At 43.8% G+C, this 13,386-nt stretch overlaps 2 protein-coding genes across 3 annotated transcripts in view; both read left to right on the top strand.

The window, feature by feature from the left end:
- Positions 1-1,414, top strand: part of LOC129172960 (homeobox protein unc-4 homolog) — a 7,192-nt gene extending 5,778 nt beyond the window's left edge. Inside the window, exons 8-9 of the mRNA XM_054763287.1 lie at positions 1-320; positions 735-1,414. The exon at positions 1-320 is cut by the window's left edge and continues 3 nt beyond it. Of these exons, the coding sequence (XP_054619262.1) occupies positions 1-320; positions 735-1,144 (730 nt within the window). The 3' untranslated portion in view covers positions 1,145-1,414. The remainder of the gene's footprint in view (positions 321-734) is intronic.
- Positions 1,415-2,972: 1,558 nt separating this feature from the next.
- Positions 2,973-13,024, top strand: matn1 (matrilin 1). Of its 2 annotated transcripts, XM_054763293.1 has the most exons (11): positions 3,558-4,266; positions 6,294-6,472; positions 7,534-7,718; positions 7,826-7,990; positions 8,103-8,325; positions 10,499-10,621; positions 10,703-10,875; positions 11,037-11,268; positions 12,153-12,305; positions 12,382-12,462; positions 12,543-13,024. In XM_054763293.1, exons 1-11 carry the CDS (start codon positions 4,241-4,243, stop codon positions 12,590-12,592), a joined length of 1,590 nt encoding a protein of 529 aa, XP_054619268.1. In that variant the 5' UTR covers positions 3,558-4,240; the 3' UTR covers positions 12,593-13,024. The 2 variants fall into 2 exon arrangements, with proteins under 2 accessions (XP_054619267.1, XP_054619268.1); XM_054763292.1 differs by having other exon boundaries at positions 2,973-4,266; positions 10,499-10,875.
- Positions 13,025-13,386: the final 362 nt, after the last annotated feature.

A 13,386-nucleotide genomic window follows, 5' to 3' on the forward strand; every position in this document is an offset into this window, starting at 1 on the left:
TCTGTTTGACTTTGGGGACAAGCTGGACTTCCTCCTGCCGAGCCAGCAGAACAACTCTCTATCCTTCCAACTACAGACCACCTACCCCCTCAGCCAGGCCCCGCAGCAGCACCAAGCCCAGACGTCTTTGCCCGGCTTGGCCTTCCTTACCCCCTCCCCTTACCTCACCCCCAATCCTCCCGATTCTACCTCCACATCCTACATTGCTTTCGGCCCCACAGGGAGCTCCACATGTGGGATTACCTACACTACTGGGGGCCACACTTATGTGCAGTCCCAAAATGGGGGCCAGATTCTCCTTCAGGCCACTGGCCAACACGGTGAGTAGCCACTGCGGCTCTGATTATAACAATGCAGCCAAGTCCAGCACAGTTGAGTATTCCAAAGATGTTTGGTGTTTTGAGTTTTGCCTCCCGGCCATTCAAATTAGGAGGGCTGCAACACCACACTTTTATTCTTTGAGCTTATGATACAGCTTAGTTATTTGGAAGTGTTAAACCAAACAATATCTGACAACAGGGAGTAGAACTAACTTTATTACAGTATGATAATACTGGATATACTTAAGACAAGTCAATGTGCAGCTTGAATAGCAGGTTTGATTTCTGTAATGTTGTCCCTGGTTTCTGAAAAATGTACTTTTGTGAAATACGTACTGTACATGAAACTTGCAGGAATGTTCCTTTGCTATCATGTGATAATTTTCATCATCTAAAATGGGTGTTTGCATCCAGGTGGCATGGCGGCCTACAAGTCCTACCCATGGGCTAATGTGTACGCCCAGCCAATGGCGCACCAGTGCAGCCAGCGCCCTCTGACCTACCCCGCCAGCTTTGCGGCGGCGGCGGCGGCCCGTGACCTCCAAGCACCGTCTTCCTCTGCAAACCTGCCCATGTGCTTCCAACGCGCAGACCCTTTGCCCTCGCACGCCCTGACCCACGTCGGAGGCGGTGCAACCGTCCTCCCACCTGTGTCCACCCTGCAGCCTTCCCACCTCAGAGCAGAGAGCGCTGCGACTAAGGTGGCGCCCTTGCAGGCCAGTCCGTGCAGCCCTCTGGTGCCCTCTGGTGTAAAGATGGAATATGACAGCCCACGAGAGGTTCACAGCCACTTCCACTGTGACTTCTCCCCTATACACTTTTGACTGTGTGTGTGTCTGTGTGGCTTGCTATAATAGTAGATATTATATCTTATGAGTGTTTTTGTTTGGCTACATCTAGAAAGGCTGCAATAAATGCATCTTCTATTCCTATCAGCGTTTATCAGGTGCTTCAGGAGGTTGCGGGCTGGTTCCCTTAGAATTCTCCAATAGTCTGGATTGTTGTGGATGGTTCCATACTGTCTTCTTGCTGCTAGAGGGTGCTATTTGTTTGCTCAGTGACAGTTTGACATGAGCTGTGGTGGAAGATGATGATGAGGTGTCTCGCATACTAATGTTTGCTGCTCCCAGCATGGAGCTCAGCCTGCAGGCTTGTTCCCCGAGCTTGGAAACTGAAGGGTTCTCGTTTTTCGTTTTTTTTTTTCTTGCACACTTCATAATGGAAGCAGGTATTTTGTTGTTGAAGTTCATATAGTGTTTGATGAGAAGGTGAGACGATGTTGCCATGGGAGGAGAGGATTGATGGATGAGTAGGATGATGGAATGTGTTTAGTAACGTGTGTGTGGAGAACTGTCAGTTATGTAACTTTGCTGCACTTTTAATGAAGCTCCCTTCTTCCTGCTCACTGGCTCGACGGGCTGTTGCTGTTGGCAGGAGGAGCGCGGGAGAAACACTCTACGACTTCATTTTTTTTTTCTTCAGGTTTTTTTTTTTTTATTTTTTTTTATTTAAGTTTCTAAGGCCGCCCGAGTGTGAGAGCGCTATTCACACTCTGCCCAGTCTCGGGTTTTACTTAACGGACTTAACGTCAAGTCAATGTGCATATGTGCCGCTCACCATGTGTGTGCTGGGTTGGACACTGAGCAATCTGCAATTAAGTGTTCTGAGACTTCCTCTAGTGTGAACAGAGAGTGTATAGAATGTATGTGTGTGTGTGGGGGGGGGGTGCATGGGATGCTTCAGTCCTCCCTGATCCCGCTATGTCAATATTGACTCTGAGATTTGAAGAAAGGGAAACTTGTTTCAATATTTATGGTTGTGGTCAAAGAGGCTTTTCCTAAAGCAGCATCGCTACACACACACACACACACACACACACACACACACACACACGTACGGTACTTGGAATGATGGAGCTTGTTGGCACTGTAGAGGCCAATGTTGTTGATACACGCCATCAGAGGTAATAATGTCCAATGTGGAACAAAGCTGAGGGCCTTGTTTTCCAGAAATAAACGACAAATAGACATGTGGTGGGAGTCGGTATGCTGCAAATGAAAAAAACACAGATGTGCTTTTATGGAAAGAAATACAAAGCGCAGACTATATAGCGGGATAAAAACATTCAGCATGTGGTCTTAATGCATGCAGTGTGAGTTGGTTTACAGGCTTGTTTGCATGTACTACGCGTCTGGCAGTACAGTATTATTATGTTTGATGTTCTCTGGATGCTGAATGTGGTGACACTCTGTGCAAGCCAAGGAGGGTGACTTACGGGAGTAAGTTTCCATATTTTGTTTTTTTTCGGTTAAGCAACAATTCTACTACATCTTTGTATAGGATTATGAAGGAGGAGAAATAAGCCAGTGGTGTTTATATGCTTTTTCCTTCTACCCACCAAACACAATCATGTCAGCTTGCCAGGATTCTGGTTGTTGTTTGTAGGATTAGATGAAAGTCTTATTTATTAAATTTGGTCACAACATACAAACTGCCAACACACACATACAGACATTTGTATTGATTTATTTTTCACTTTTCTTAACCTTGGCCGGTGTCTGCATGCTATTGGGTGATATATCAGTGTGTCCGCAGGACTGCAATCTATGGGGGGGGGGGGGGGCGAGATGATCTTACTGTCCACTTTGCATAATTGACACAAGGGTTTTGGCTTTTTTGTCCTTCTTCCCCACTCCGATTTAAACCCTTTCTTAAGTTTAGAATACAGTAAATAAATTGGAGGCTAACTAGTTGGCTTGCTACCTTTCTAATGGTTAAAACCTTGGCCGTCTCTTGTGTCCCTGCAGTGATCCTATAGCCTGCAAATTAGTTGAGCAATGTGATGTAAACAAAGAATAATGGGAGTGTAAAGGTGACTATAGGGGTGTTATTTCATGTCTACAGGGCTCTAATAATGTTAAAGATTGTATTTACAAATTCATAAACTGGTTTTCTATGCTCTAACTATGAAAATGTTGCATTTACTAATACTGAATCCTACTTCACAGAAATTCACTTATCGTGGTTAGTTCTGGAACCAGTTAAAAGCTACAAACAAGGGATGACTATTTGTAAAAGAAATTTAAAAAAAACAGCAAAAATGTATGAAGTAAGGAGAAAAAGTTCAGAATGCACTTTGTCACCGATAACACACAGCTAAGATGCAAGCTGTTTTTCTTTTTCTGTAAATATAAAAAACATATCTGCATATGTACTTGGGTTGCTTTAAATTATGTAAAAGTATTTCCTCCAGCATTTTAATAGGATTTTGTACAAAAAAATGCACTCTTAATGAGTAGAAAAAAAGATTTTTTTGGGTAGGTGGGTTTGTTTTAAAAAATAATAGACCGTCACTCTGACCTTGTAACCAGTGTGGAATTAAAAGTAAGTGTTTTTGTAGCAAAACACAGCGATTTAAGCCGGCATGGCAGCCATTTTGGCTAAATACTGGAAAAGAGTACAGCCTGAATGTATTATTCCATTAACACCTCCCACCCCGCAATGAAGAAATTGTCACACATCAGTTGCAGTGAAAAGTAAGCAGATTTATTCAAAGGGCCAAAAATGCCAAATTGGCTTCTCTCTCTAAGAATAATTCTGCCATTATTCCCGAGGGAAATCAGCCGTTGATTAAAAGTTTCTTCATTTGCTGGCCCACTTTTACTGCATTATTGCGTGTGTTTTTCTGCATTAGGGCGCATTCCAGGTGCTTGCGCACGTGTTATTTCATGGAAAGCGTTCTGAGGGATGCTGCTCGTCTTGCTGCACGTATGTGTGCGCGCGCTACCCAGGTTACATAATGTAACTTTTATGTGTGTGTTTATGTGCTGTACGTACGTGTGCAAACATATGTTGTGTCTCCCTTCTGAGCCAAACAGGGTCGTCCCTGAGATGGCACCTTTTCCAGGAATAACACCTCCATGGATGTTTCATGTCGGGCCCGTCGGTAACACACACACACACACACACACACACACACAAATGTTGATTTTACTGTATGTTCACTTGAGTAGGAAATCAGTCAGTCCACTTACTGTAGAGGCCCTCTTCTCCCACCTCCCAGTCTTGCATTCTCAATTGCGGCTTGTTGGGGTGGTGTGTGTGTGTGTGTGTGTGTGTGTGTGTGTGTGTGTGTGTGTGTAAGGAAGGAGGGGTTAGGGGCATGCATGCATGCATGCTTGGGTGGGGTGGGATGTTTTTAGGTAAAAAGAGGGATCTCTGTTTCATGTGTGTGTAACCCCTATTGAGACATGTTAGATGTGTATTGATGAAAGTGTTTTTACCGTGTTTGCGCCTTCAGGGGCCCCGCTGACGACCGCCAACCCGCCACCCGACCAGAACTGTTTCGTGAGATTTGTGCTTCGATTTTTGTGTTTGTGTGTTTGTGCCAGGTGAAAGATGAAAAGAAAACACTATTAGGTACACCTGTACCATCGAAATGAGCTAAGAAAATATGACACATAGTGAGTGTAACTCTTCTACTCCTGAAGCGCTGCACACAAAAGGGTGGAAATGTGCCAAAACGTGCACCCCTACTGTGCTGTTACTTTTATGACAAATACACCACACGGTGGCGCTGTTGTTAACCTCCATAAGTTGAGCTGACTTGTAATTTCACAGCTCTACAAAACGGCCACTGTAACTTTGGGGTGTTTTGTTGAATTTCCACAAAATTTGTACACACTTTGAAGTGACTGACACATCTGCATAAAATTTGAGAAAGATTGCTAGAAAAACATCAAGCAAACATCTTTCTTATTTGGCAACTTAATTGTCCATAAGTCACTGAGTAATTTATTGCAAAGAAGCATTAAAGTGAAATAGGCTGATCAAAAGTTTAAGATCACAGCCATTAAAAGCCAAAATGTTGGCAAAAATGTGGATTGAATGTGATTTAGTGTGAGGTATTCACACTGCCATGATATCTTGATTGCAAAGGCAAAAAGGCTTTCTGTCTTTGAACGCGGTGGGATTGATGAGCTGGATAAGAAAGGCCTCTTGCAGCGCACCATTGCTGCTGAGGTTGGAAGCAGCAAGACGGTCATTTTAACCTTCTTCAAACATCCTGAGAGTTATGGAACAAAAAAGCCAAGTGGTAGATCGAAAAATGTCACCGGCCCTGAGCCGGAGGATCCCATTGGCTGTTCGTTTTTTTTTAGCTGTGGTCTTAAACATTTGATCAGCTGATTAAAAGCATATTTCACTTTAATGCTTGTTTGCAATAAATTGCTTCCTCTAAATATTTTTGTCTCACTCCCATGTCTACTTTTTGCATTTTGAAGCTGTACTTAGGACTTCCTTAGGATCCAACAGTGCAAAATGTACATTTTTGCCATTTTTAAGTTGGGTCATAAAATTTTGTTCAGGAGTGTATGCCAGCATGTCTAAAGCATTTTCAACACAACCCATAGGGGGCGCCACTAATGGTCATGAAAAACTCTCATTCAAATTCTACAGCTCATTAAATATTGCAGGTGTACCTAATGAAGTGCCCTGAGAGTGCATGTTTTAGTATAGTGAAGTTTTAAAACACACACGTGCCAAAGTGTAGGCTGGTGACAGCACACAGTGGCGGTCTGTGCCGCTTCTCTCCTCCAACTTCCGTCAAAAAGTGTGTTTGGGAGCGTGCAGAGAAAAGAGGAATTTATGTTGGTGTTTATTTGGTCGAATCTGAGCTGGTGCTGCACCGAAACCCCAGCCACTCCTGTACCCCCAGTCAGACACACACATACTGTACTCTCTCTCATACACACACACATACCTGTCCATCCTAGGTGTTTGTCTTTCCTTAACCACCGTTTAGGTCCTCCCAGGGCAGGTATTTCCCTCTGTAAGGCACAAACACTGTTAACTAAAGAGGGTGTGTGTGTGTTGGCGGGGGTGTCAGTGGGCAGAGTGTATGTGAAGCACTTGCATTGATAACCTGCAGCTCAGAGTCCCTCAGTCTCACTCTGTGGCCGTCCCCCTCACCAGGAACTCCCTTAGTCCTGTACGGTCTCCCTTCCTTCTGCTGGCTTCAGTGTACTTGGCCGTCGCCCTCCCTTCCTCCTTTGCCGCCACCATGACGCTCACGCCACCGCTGATCCTGGTCCTGATGCTCGGCCTCACGGGCGCCCAGGCCACCGTCGACCTCCGCACGGCCGCCGCCATGGGTGAGTAGCAGGATGGATGCACTTCCAAAGATCTACCAAGCTAGTTAAAGGTTGTTCTAAAAAAGGTGGAACACGCGACTGGAAGACAGAACATAGAAAATATACCTTTAAAGCGGCAACATATCAAACTATTGCTTCAGAAAAGGACACAAATGATGCTTTGTGAGTATTTCATCACAGAAGCGGAGGGAGAGGAACTTTTGCTGTGTTTCTTAAATGCTGAAATGTGTGTATGTTTGGGGATGCAGCTGGAGTGCCGAGTGATGAGGACGTGTGTGTGTGTGTGTGTGTGTGTGTGCAAAGTAGTGTAGTGTGGGCGGTGGTGTAGCGGAGCGTACAGTAAAAGCTAGAGGGAGGGACAGAGGTGAAGGGTGAGAAGGGAGATCGGTGATGTTTCACAAATGACTACATTTGGAAGAAGTTACATTTGGAAGTTTTAGTTTTGTATTATTTTATACTATTCAAAATTGATTATTCTAGATTTAATTTGAAGTATGTATTGCATTTAGTTTTACATTTGCGTTTTATATTTCAGTTATTTAAAATTAATTTTATTGTTATACAGTTATTATACGGATCTTATTTTATATTATATGGTTTGTCAGGTAGCTCCATCATCCCCGTTTGTCTTACACTTAATGTTATAGTTTTAGTATTTTCATTTTTAAACTTGTTATATTTATTGTTAAATTTGTATTTTGTTTTTCATTCATAATATACAGTACTGTATTTCTACATTTGTATTTTATATTTATTTTTAAATTAGTATATATGTATGAATTTTTGTATTTTATTGTATCATTTTCAATTTATTTTATTATAAGGTGTGTTGGGTAGCGCCGTCATCCTGTTGTTTCCTTTTAAAGGTTATGAAAAGAGACATATCTCCCTCGCTTTTAATGCCAGTTTATTTTTCAAAAAATTCTCTAATTTTGTTTAAATTAACTGAAGTACATTCTGGTAAGCCTTGTAGCTCCTCCCACTGTCCTCCATCACCTTCATGCTCACTGTTAAGGTGTGCTTACATAACAAGTGGCCTCCATGTCGCCCCCTACGTGTAGCGGCGGGTCTGTGCAAGACCCGTCCCACAGACCTGGTGTTCATCGTGGACAGCAGCCGCAGTGTCCGCCCCTCCGAGTTTGAGCAGGTTAAGGTCTTCCTCGCCAAGGTCATCGAGGGCCTGGATGTGGGGCCCAACGCCACCCGCGTGGGCGTGGTCAACTACGCCAGCCGGGTCAAGAACGAGGTATTGTGGCCCATCCAAGTTCGTCCAGCCTCATTTCCCTCTGCCCTTTTTGTTTTGATTTTTTTTTTTTTTTTTTTTTTTTTTTAAATGCACCTTTTGTTCCTCAGGTGTCTTTGAAGACTCACCGCACCAAGGCGGGGCTCATCAAGGCCGTGACCAAAGTGGAGCCTCTGTCTACAGGCACCATGACAGGCCTGGCCATCCAGTTTGCACTCAACGTGGCTTTCAGTGAGAGCGAAGGTGCCAGGGTCAAATCTCCTGACATCAGCAAGGTCATACACGCCCCCATTATCCAATGTCCAACATTTCGAATGTCGACAGTAATGGTTGTATGTTGACAGTCAGACTTTAATGCTATACGCTTTACTGTATGTCAAATGGCAGGTGGCCATCATCGTGACTGACGGGCGTCCCCAGGACAATGTCAAGGACGTCGCCCAGCGCGCCCGGGACGCCGGCATCGAGATCTTTGCCATCGGCGTGGGCCGTGTGGACATGAGCACGCTGAAGCAGATGGCCAGCGAGCCCCTGGACGATCACGTGGACTACGTGGAGAGCTACAGCGTCATCGAGAAACTGACCAAGAAATTCCAGGAGGCCTTCTGCGGTAAGATGATGATTTTGGTTGCTCATGGTATCATCACCGTTAGCTTTTTCTTCTTTGTGGAGCTTCATGCTGCTCCACCTTGAAAAGAGGGTAAGTTTTGGTTTGTTTTTTTTATGTCATTGCAATGCATTGCTCCTTCACTTTCTGGCCTTTAGTTCATCGGCTCACAGGTAATTAAAGAGTGCATGAGGGTTTGGGGACAGGAGCAACGTCTTGCAATGAAATTCACTGCTGCACAGCGGTCCATTAGTAGCCATCATTATTACACCTCTAATTCATAACCCCCTCGGCTCTGGTGTCAGAGCGTCCTGCAGATATGTCTGAGGACAAACTAGTACAGGGTGTCCAAAATGTGGCCTGCGCCTGTTTTTTTACTGGCCTGCAACATAATCTAAAAATATACTTTAACAAGAAAATTTTAAAAAACCCAGCAAAAATAAAGAAATCTGCAGTAGTTTTAGTCAAAATATTAACAGAAAATGTTGAACCCTAGCAAGAAAAAGTAATACATTTCTAATGTCATTTTAGTAGCATAAAGTCTGTGTAGGCTCTCAGTCGTACAGGAGTTGTCCATCGAGGGAAAGGCTTCTTGAGACGTCATCTGTACTTCTGTGAAGAAGGTGTTGGACGTTTCGCTCCTCATCCGAAGAGCTTCGTCAGCGAACTAAAGCGAACTAGTTTCCATTAGTTCGCTGACGAAGCTCTTCGGATGAGGAGCGAAACGTCCGACACCGTCTTCACAGAAGTACAGATGACGTCTCAAGAAGCCTTTCCCTTGTTAGTAGCATAAAGTTGAAATATTAAAGATGTTACTTTTTAAAAGTTGTAAAATCATGAAAAAAAACCCCAAAGTTGTCATTTTTGGTAAATTAGGTTGCGGGAACAAGTTACGTTACGAAAATGAAGCAAGACATAATTACGAGAATAAAATGTACAAGGAAAGAGTTGAAATAGTTGGGGGCGGGTGGGGGGAGGGGCACTTTTACGAGAATCAAGTTGTAATATGAGGAAAAATAATGTTTTACTAGCACAGAGTTAAATTAAAAATATAGTTATATTAAAAACAAAAAGCGTAATGGTGTAATGAGAGACACAAAATAAAACTGTTATTTTTGGAAAATCAGGTTGTGGGAAAAAATTAGAATATTGTTGTCAGGAGTGGCGGATGCCACAGCAAGAAAAATAGGATCCCAACGCAAGACTAGGGCAACTTCGAAATACAAAATAAAGCTTAATAACAAAAAGTGTCCAAACAGGCAAAGTACAAACAAAGGAAAATCCACTACGGGTAAGAAACACATAACACTGACAGCAAAAGGCTGTCAGGTAAAAAACTACAAGTAACAACAATAAACACTGAAGGCAAACCAACAGGAACACACTAAGGTCGTACAGAGCAGGTAAATGCAAGCAAAGCTAATGAGCCAGAAAGCAGGGTAAGGGTAGTGGAGCTGGACTGAGCGGGAGCAAGGAACAGGAAGTCAAGGAGTACAATCTGGCAAGGATCGGGTGCTACTGCCTTGCTTAAGAGGAGTCCAGATTGCTGTTTGTCCGCAGGTGCGCTCCGGCGTCTCCGCCCACGACGGCTGAGGTGCACTGCAGACAAATGGCAGACAGGCGGCAGCAAAGCGACAAGCAAAGCGTGACAATTGTGGGAATAAAGTCAAAATATTATGGGAGTAAAGTCATAATATTACAAGAAGAAAATTCACAAAGATTGAAGAAGCATAAAGTTGAAATGTTTGCAAAAAAACCCCCGGCAAAAATAGGGAGAAAAAGCTAAATTCATACTAGTAACATGCTTTTTCACCTATATTACAAAGCGAGATGCAGTTTTTTCTAAAATATGAAAGTGCATCTTTTTCAGGATGTGGCTGTAGTGGGAAAAAGTTTGGACACCCCCAAGCTAGTAAAGTAGTTGGTTTATTTGCAATTTCCTTTGTTTTAAGGATCCACTGGATTCAAGCATCTTTTTTTTGTTTGTTTGTTTGTTTTTATAGCTCACTTTGCTGGCAGCGGGGTCACAGTGGATCATTAAAATTCAAGCTTCCCATTCTCACACTGACATAGTTATTATATGTTTCTTCTAACCCCCAATTCCCCTCTTCCCTCTTCTGTGTGCTTGTGTGTGTGTGTGTGTGTATGCACTGAAACTCCACACACAAACACACAGTGTCGGACTTGTGTGCCACTGGGGATCATGACTGCCAGCAGGTATGCGTCAGCTCCCCCGGATCGTACAAGTGTGCCTGCAAAGAAGGCTTTACCCTCATGGACGATGGTCGCAGCTGCAGTGGTGAGTGTGTGATGATCCGAGCAGGGCACATCAGCCACAAGGGTAATGTGCGTGCGTGTGTGTGTGTGTGTGTGTCACCAGCTTGCAGCAACTCGGCCACAGATGTGGTCTTCCTGATTGACGGCTCCAAGAGTGTGCGTCCGGAGAACTTTGAGCTGGTCAAGAAGTGGATCAACCAGATTGTCGACAAACTGGATGTGTCAGACACCAAAGCTCACGTTGGACTGGTGCAGTACTCCAGCTTGGTCAGACAGGTACCTGCAACTCTGTACTGTGTAGCTATTACACACTTCAATCCAACAATCCAAGTCTATTGTAGCTTTCCAAAAAAAAAAAAAAAAAAGGATTTTCAGTCGAAAATGGCTGAACTTCTTCTCTTAAATATGGTCTCTCCGCCTCCTTTTCGTCTCCGCAGGAGTTCCCTCTGGGCCGCCACAACAACAAGCGGGACCTGAAGGAGGCGGTGAAGAAGATGGCCTACATGGAGAGGGGGACCATGACGGGACAAGCCCTCCGCTACTTGACCGACAAAAGCTTCAGCGTGGGTCACGGGGCCCGGCCCGGGGTCTCCAAGGTGGGCATCGTCTTCACGGATGGCCGCAGCCAGGACTACATCGGGGACGCCGCCAGGAAGGCCAAGGAGATGGGTAAGCATGAGGGCAGCTAGTGGCATAATGGTTGAAATAACATTTTATCATTTATTACGTGTAAAAATAAGTTAATTGCTGTTAATATTAACATGTTAAAACAAGATGGTCCTCATACATCTTTAGCTGTCGTACAAGTGTAAAGACATTCACCACTGTGTATGTTGTTCTTCTCTTAACACCCCTTGTTAAGGCTCCTCCTCCTTAGGGAATGAGTGTCGCAATAAAAGCCGGAGGGAAAGCAAAATGCCTGTTTCCCCCATACAGTGGACTGCCACAAATAAATGTGGCACTACCTGTTGGCTCCCGTCCATAAACACATTATAATGGGACCGTCTGTGAATGTAGCTGGCCTGTACTGAAGATGGCATCCCAACTCTGCTTCTTAACACACTTCATGCGTACTTAGCCACATTAAAAGGTGACTAGCAACAAACCTATCAACTTTTTCTGGTTGTATTGGACACTTTTGGAGACTAATATAAAAGCATGTGTCCCTCTTCTCAACGAGCAGCAGGTCCTGCTGTCCCCTCCAAGCCCTCCCAGCACTAAAAGCACTCACTAGCGGCTCTGTCTTGCTTGTGACTTAATAAAAAGAAACACAAAGCTGCGACAGAAGGAGGTTGATTTGTGTTTCTCAACATATTTTCATGTTTTTTGCTCACTTTGTCTCCCACAGCGTCCATAAAAATCACATGCACATGGCAATTGGCCAATTACCTATAATATACCAATGACGCCATCTACCTCACAATGCAACCCACAGCCACAGACAGGTTATAGTCCTGTGGGAAAACACTGAACATGCAGTTAATCCTTTCAGGCTCGCTCAACCTGAGCTCTTGTGTGGTATACTCAGATTTTAAGGTGTGCGTGTGTCGCAGGCTTCAAGATGTACGCCGTGGGCGTAGGCAATGCTGTGGAGGACGAGCTGAAGGAGATCGCCTCGGAGCCCACCGGGGAGCACTACTTCTACACCGCCGACTTCAAAGCGATGACGCAGATCGCCAAGAAGCTGCAAATTAACATCTGTCAAGGTGAAATGCCCCCATTTAACACACACAGACACTTACGCTGGCAAATCTCACCTTTTATCCTTTCCTGTCCCGACAGAGGAGGACCCATGTGAGTGCGACTCCCTGGTTAAGTTCCAAAAGAAAGTAGAAGAAGCTCTGCAGGCGCTTACCAGGAAAAATATCCTTTACAAGAGGTGACACAGGTTGCATTTTTTTTTTTATCTTCTCTCCTCTTGTTGTCCTTAACTCATGTCTCACTAGAGAATATGTCCAAGAGGATTGCTTTGTTGGAGAACAAAATCGTCTGAGGACTCGCTCAATAAAGACGCACTCACCTACACACACCATTTACTTCTTATATGAAGAGGAATGTATGTATGTGTGTATGCTGACCTGTTTGTAGCCTCAAAGACCACCTCTCACTCCTCCTCAGTTTGTCCTCGTCCACCCTCGGCCTCCTGGGAAACAAAGCGCCGGTTGCCATGGAGACTGAGAGTGATGGTCATCCTCCACAGCCGGCGTGTGCGTTTGTTAATAAGTCTTCCCTCATAGGGAAACAGTGGAAAAAAAAAAGCCAGAGGTGGTCCCAGTCTTCTCTTGTTTGCTTTTTATCTGTCGACCCTTCTTCCCTCCACATCAACGCTTCTTCTTGTATGTAAAATACAAGAAAATGAATATAAGATATGTCTAATAATAAGGGTGTTTGTTTATTTTCCTAAATAAAGGTGATTCAGGAAGTACATCAAAAGTTGTGATGCTTTTTTTTTTTTTTTTTTTTACAGGCACACTTGGAGGTCTAGCAGGACCCCAGGGACCCCGTGACAAATGTTCTTAAAAACATTCCCATTTCATACTTACATTTTTTAAATTTAACCCAAAAATGAATTAACTTTACGACTGGCAGAGGTAAAACACAAGTTACATTTACTCAGGTTAGGTGTTTTTTGTGTATATGTGCTTTATATCTGTATTTGTTTTCTTTTAAGTATTGCACAATTAAAATCTTACCTGTTATTTTTTTGCATTTCAATTCATAAAAGGTGTTGCATCATTAAAGAATACTTGTACTACTTATTTAATTTTTGACTGTCCGCATACAATG

This window comes from Dunckerocampus dactyliophorus, chromosome 20 (assembly GCF_027744805.1).
Source record: "Dunckerocampus dactyliophorus isolate RoL2022-P2 chromosome 20, RoL_Ddac_1.1, whole genome shotgun sequence".
Lineage (NCBI taxonomy): Eukaryota > Metazoa > Chordata > Actinopteri > Syngnathiformes > Syngnathidae > Dunckerocampus > Dunckerocampus dactyliophorus.